At 41.3% G+C, this 6,000-nt stretch overlaps 1 protein-coding gene across 3 annotated transcripts in view; it reads left to right on the top strand.

Moving 5' to 3' along the window:
* Window positions 1-241: 241 nt before the first annotated feature.
* OLFM3 (olfactomedin 3) overlaps window positions 242-6,000 on the top strand; it is a 235,445-nt gene continuing 229,686 nt past the window's right edge. For all 3 annotated transcript variants that reach the window (XM_053245633.1, XM_053245632.1, XM_053245631.1), the window contains exon 1: window positions 242-689. In XM_053245633.1, the coding sequence (XP_053101608.1) occupies window positions 621-689 (69 nt within the window). In that variant the 5' untranslated portion in view covers window positions 242-620. The remainder of the gene's footprint in view (window positions 690-6,000) is intronic.

The following is a 6,000-nucleotide window of genomic DNA, read 5'->3' as shown; positions in this document are numbered from 1 at the left end:
GCCCCTGCCTAAAGGCCTTGTGGTCAATATGCTGACAGAGGAGAGGTTGGCCTAAGAGGTCGGGCTTGCCTAGCCCTGCCACTGCCTGCTCTCTCTCTCTCTGCCACGGTCTCCTCCTGCCTTCCACCCTCAGTTTCTGCAGCCAGCTCTCCCCTCGCTAGGCAATCAGGGACATCCCTGACCCTGGCATCCCCCTCCCTCCCAGGGCGACGGTGATGTCACATCCGTTGTTGGTCCGATCTCAGCAGCGCAGGCTTGCCTCCCCTCCTCTTGGGTCCCTGTGCAAACTTTTCTTCGGGGTGGGCTGGCTGGTGGCGGAGGGAGCTGGCGGCGCGCGCCACGGCCAGCCCGCCTCTCCCTGCCCTCCTCTGCCTGCCTGGGCTTGTCGCCCCCTCCCTCGCTCGCTCGCTCTCCCTCTCCGCTCTAAGAAGGATGCCTGCGGAATGAATGAGCGTCCCCCGGGCTGCCGCTGCTATTGCTGCTGCTCCCAGCATTCTGGCTGTGGCAGGCGGGCGTGCAAAAAGTCTAACTGACTAGAGTGGTCCCTGCAGTGACTGAATGAAGGAGAGTCTGAGGGAGGAGGAGGTGGCGAGTAGCAGCCCAGCAGCCCCGGGATCAGCATGCAGCCTTCCGCCAGCATTCTCAACCTCTTGCTGTTGGCTCTCCTGGCTGGGCTGGATTCTTCCAAGGTAGGAGACGGAGGAGATTTTTTTTTTTTTTTTTTTGGAAACGTATCTTCGTCCTAAGCTCAAGTGTCTTTCGGTCTCTTTCCCCTCCATCCTTTGCCTGGCCATCTCTCTAACTAGTTCCCTTATCCTAGTCATACCTCGGCAAGTTGTTGTTTAAAACATCCCCACCGCTTCGATAGAGTAGGCAATGCGGATCTCTCGGGGATTTTAGCTTTTTGGGGTGGGGAGGGCGGGGGAAAGATTTTTCTGTGCATCCTTTTGCCATCCGATCTACAACGTTCTGTATGTAGTTTTGCCAGAAGGGGAGAAAATGTTGTAGTGCTTCTGCAAACACGCATTGAGCCTGGCTGCTTTATTTGTGTGTTCGTGTGTGTCTATTCACCTTGTAATGCTGGAAAGTGGTAAATAATGGTAAGACAGGCTGACTGCAGCTTGTCTTTTCAAGCAGTTGGAATGATGATGCTCATTAAGTTAAAAAGAAAAAAAAGATCCTAGCTGCCTGATAACAAAACGGACACTGTTTCTGAATTACTTGTTATGCTTTGGTAATATTGCTGGGATTCCCTCCTTCTCCCTTACTCTCCCTCCTCCCCCCCCATCTTACTATACAAGTTTTTTTTGGGATCAGCTACACAGGAATGATGGATAGGGTTAGAACAGCAGGATGCTATTGGTTCTCCCATGGACAAATGCAATATCTATTGCAATATCTGTTGAACTCTGGAAGATCTCCCAATCCTCGCTGGAATTGACATTAGAATATCAGGGTACTGGACAAGAAATGGTTTATTTATAGCAATCAGAGAGTGCATCAAATACTTAGCTCTGCAGAAGCATGGGTAACAGCAGCCTACCAGAGGAACATAAGGGCATGTGCTATGTACAACAAGGGAGAAAAAGGCTGGCTGGGCTTCCCTCTTCCTCTGATCATGTGCAATTGCTGTTGCCCCCAGGTTGAAGAAGTACATCATTATTTTTTTCAGTTGCATTTGTAAGATCAAATAAGATTTGCTCCAGAGTTGAATGACAGCCACTTAAAAAAATAAATGGTTCTTCATACGATGCTGCCGATATGAGGCTGGGAATTTGGAAACCATTCTATCAGCTCCTGAAAATGAGACTTGTCTAATGCCATTAGTATCAGGAATGACTGAAGTCAGATAGGCCTTGTGACATGCATGTGTTGTTTGGCATAAGCTTAAAACCTCTTAGTGAAAGATTTACATGGTGTGCAGACTGTGGGTGGCTTGAGATGTATAGGTGGCGATAGAAAATACCTTTTTAAAATAGCCATTACAGGTCCTCCACATTGTGTGTGGTCTCGGCACTATATGCTGGCAAACGTCACTTTACGAGTGCACTTGAAGTGCCAACAATGAGTGCCAACCATTTTCAGTGCTTATAAACCGTGCTGTTTCTCAGTAGATGTCAGAATTGCTTGCATCAAAAACATATATTAAAAGGTGTTCAAAAGAAATAAAGGAACAGGCTTCAAACTGGCAAATGAGTGAAAACTTCAACACAGTTTACTGGAAAACATAGTTTAGATATGAAAAAGCAAGCTGTTGTAAATAAATGCAAATATTTATTGTAGCAATTTGTGCTGGTGGTAGTGCTGATTTCATGACAGCTTAGTCCTCGTGCTGAGTAGTAATTTGTAGGAGCTATTTTTACTGAAGACCGTAGTAATGAAGACCAATGTGTAGTGGCTGTGGGTGCTTTCTGTGATTAATTTTGAAAAGGATTGGTCCTAGAACTCCAGATGGTCTTCGGCTTTTGGGAAAGAGAGTATGACTTCCTGCCCAATCCCAAAGCATTTTGCCCTTAGGACCTTCCATAGCTGGGTCTTGATACTGGAAAAAAAGAGTTCAGTCTGGTGAGCATTTTACTGACTTTAACTACTATAGGGACAAGAGCTTCACATATATTTGCATCAGGTGCCTGCATTTGGAGTCCTTTTTATTTGGCTGAAATCAATCTTTTTTCTTTTCAGTCAACAATACATACCCTTAAAAGGGAAGTTGGAGGCAAGATTGGACTAGAATATTTGTTCACAGGAGGTTAGTCTTTAGACCACAAACATCAACTTATTTTCTTTGGAAAAGTTCTACTGTGGGTTAATGTTAACCATTGACGAGAGAGTTGAACTTGGTTCTAGGCAATTGCCTTTGGACAAGGTTTTAAATGATCAGTCGTCCTCAGTTTCCTCATCCGTAAAATGGTAGCTAGCATTGTGTACTTCACATGGTTTTGGAGTATATAAACTAAACCAAAACTGTAAAATGCTACAAGAAGTGTTGATATAAATGGTAAAGAAAAATGACAAGCAAAAGAGTACCCTAAGAGTCAGAAATTTAGTATGCCGTTTTGAGAGTTACAGCAGCACCACTTGTTCTGCAGTTACTTCAAGAAAAATAGATGCTGTCAAGTCTGTTCTCGCAAAACATACAAACCACATGTACATGGAGTTATGTGGCAGCTTAAAACTAACACTTGTATTGTGACATAAGCTACTTGGGCTACAGTCCATTTAATGAAACTCATGATGTGGTCTAGAAAATCTGTGTAATGTATATGTGCTTGTATGTATGGGGGAGAGTGGGGGCGGTTGTAAACAGTGGGGCCAATAGGAAAAGGAAATGCAACAGGTGGAAGTAGGTGTGTCCCAATCCTACACAGATAAACACAGATGAATTCAAGATCCAGTGCAAATAGGTACAGTATGTTCTTAAACTTCCTGCTTTATTTTCCAACCAAACTGCTGAAATTTTTCAGACAATGCATGGCAGGTGTGTGTATAACAGTTTCCCACTATTTTGTGTTTTAATGAAAATCAGGGGAAGGGTGTAAGTTTGAATGGAGGAATGGAAGGAGGAGGGATGGTTTAACCATTCCTCTCTGGCTGTCCTTTTCTGCCCAGAATTGCATCCTCCAAACTACATTTCCACCAACAGTGGGGGGAAAGACTGGTACGAATCTGTTTTCCCCTGCAGGTAAAAATACACTACTGGAGGTAGTGTATTTTTGAGCGAAGAAGAAGAAGAAGAAGAGCTCAAGAGGAAAGGATAAAATGGGCCGTCTTCACCTGCGGATCCTCTGCTCCCAATGGCAACTGCTTTTCATAAAGAAAAAGGAGGGGGAAAACAGCAAGGAAAACTGTTGTATGTGTCTGCTATATAATCTAGTTTGGCCCTTAGGAAGTAGTGAAATGTTTGATCACAGTGGCTGACATACTATGCAAGAATATGTCAGCATGGTAATGTTGCATTTATGCAATTTGCGTAAGTTGTGCAAATGCAAAATCAGCACAAATTGCTTTACACAAGAGTATGTCCATTACTTTTACGCTTGTGTAATGCAATAAATTTTGTATTTGTGCACCTTACATAAATTATGTTATTATGTTATGTTATTATTATGTTACATAAATTATGTTACAAGAGTAAGCCCATTGGAAGTAATGGGCTTTGTCTTGTGTGATACAAGTTTGCACAACTTGTATAATGTTACTAGGCTGACATAGCCTTGTGCATTATGTCAGCCAGTGGCAGAAAGGTCTATATCCTATTTGTCAATAAGCCGCCTGCACTGATGAGCCAGAATGAGCCAGTGGAAAGAAACACATAAATTAATTTTTCTAACTCTGCTTCAAGCTTTTTGGCACTGTTTTTTGCTAGGGTTATGGAAATAGCAAACTTTGTGGCAGTTTAGGGTGAAATGGAAAGATCTGGTGAAGACTGTTTTATCATTGCAAAAAGAATCATAAGCCAACCCCACCACACACACATACATGCCGCAAAACACAGTTAAAATAGAAAAATAAGAGGCTCTGTGGTCAAAGTTTTCACTTTAACAAAATCCTCATGGATTGTTTAACACCTAAGCAGTGTTAAGCATCAAAATATTTTTTCTCAAATTTCTCAGGTACAGAATACTTATGCTTCATCACACAAGTTTTCTAGTAGAAGATTGTTCTGATATGAATGTCACACTCATAGAGTTGATAATTGTGGGTTTGTTTGATTTTTTGTTTTAATAGAGAGCTAGAACCAACAAGTAGGAATACTTTTCAAATCATATTTATTTCCAAATGTTACGGTTTCTCTTCTCTTTAACACTGAAGATAAGGGGAGATGGTGGTAGTGATGATGACAATGAAGATGTTACACAAGTTCTCAAAATATGATGTCAAATTGTCTGGCAAATCTTTGTTTATGTGAATACCCTTCTCCCCTTTTCATCCCTGACATGTATTTACCTACAGTTTACCCAGATAAACTACCCATCCCTGTAGAATAAACATATGTATTGTGTGCATATACATAAATGTTGTTCTGAATTCATCATAGTAGTTTATTATGCATATAGACTTTCAGAATCCTTATAGGCAATTTCTAAAGATTTAGAAATCTGAGAATTCCTTAATCCTTAGATACTGTGATAACACTAGATCTTCTAAGGCTAATAGTGGCAAAGTGTTTATATATCGCCATCTCATGGTGATCTGTGTTACAAGGGAGGGGGGAGAACCTCTAATTAAGATCCCTTTACATTGATTCAGTTTTTATTGAGTTAACTTATTTTCTACAGGGACATAATTTTAGGGGCTGGGTTAAATTCCTCCTATTTCAACGTAACAGGCTATTGGCGGTAGTTAGACTCTAATGAAAATGAAGCACTAATTAATTTTGCAAGTTTTAAATGTTGAATGTGCACTAGTTTTATTTCAGTACTCTTACTGAAGTGCTGTACGTATTAATTAGCCTCTGATTAGAATTTCTATTTTTAGAATAAAGTATAAGGAAATAAATTTTTCTCATCATAATAGTATGCTTCAGTGACATCCTTTTTCTCATCTCCATGTATTGCTGGGCAAAAAGCCAAACTGAAGTCAGAGGACTGAAGTTAGAATTGTAAAAAGGTATACTGGTTATTATGCTAAGATTTGATCTCTTGAAAGAATGAAATGCTCAGTATCTGGAAATTCCTAAGTGTTGCTGCTAGATGGCATCTCTGTGCTATTTTTGGGGAAGTATCATGCTTCTGTTGACCTTGGTGCTGTGTGCGGTAGGCTTCTGTTACAGAGATCACTCAAGGCAAGACATCACTCAATCATAACCAAATCACATCACTCCAGGAAAACAGACAGAAGCATTTCCAAGCCGAGTAAGGCCAGACTGCGAAGAAAATAATCACCATGTTCAAGGTTTATTGATCTTGATATTGTTGTTATTGTTATTTACCGTATATACCACTTTTCAACATGAAGTTTTCAATGTGCTTTGCATAGGAAAAGGAGCAACAAAAATGG

This window comes from Hemicordylus capensis, chromosome 4, assembly GCF_027244095.1.
Source record: "Hemicordylus capensis ecotype Gifberg chromosome 4, rHemCap1.1.pri, whole genome shotgun sequence".
Classification (NCBI taxonomy): domain Eukaryota; kingdom Metazoa; phylum Chordata; class Lepidosauria; order Squamata; family Cordylidae; genus Hemicordylus; species Hemicordylus capensis.
This window is presented reverse-complemented; position numbering and strand designations above follow the sequence as displayed.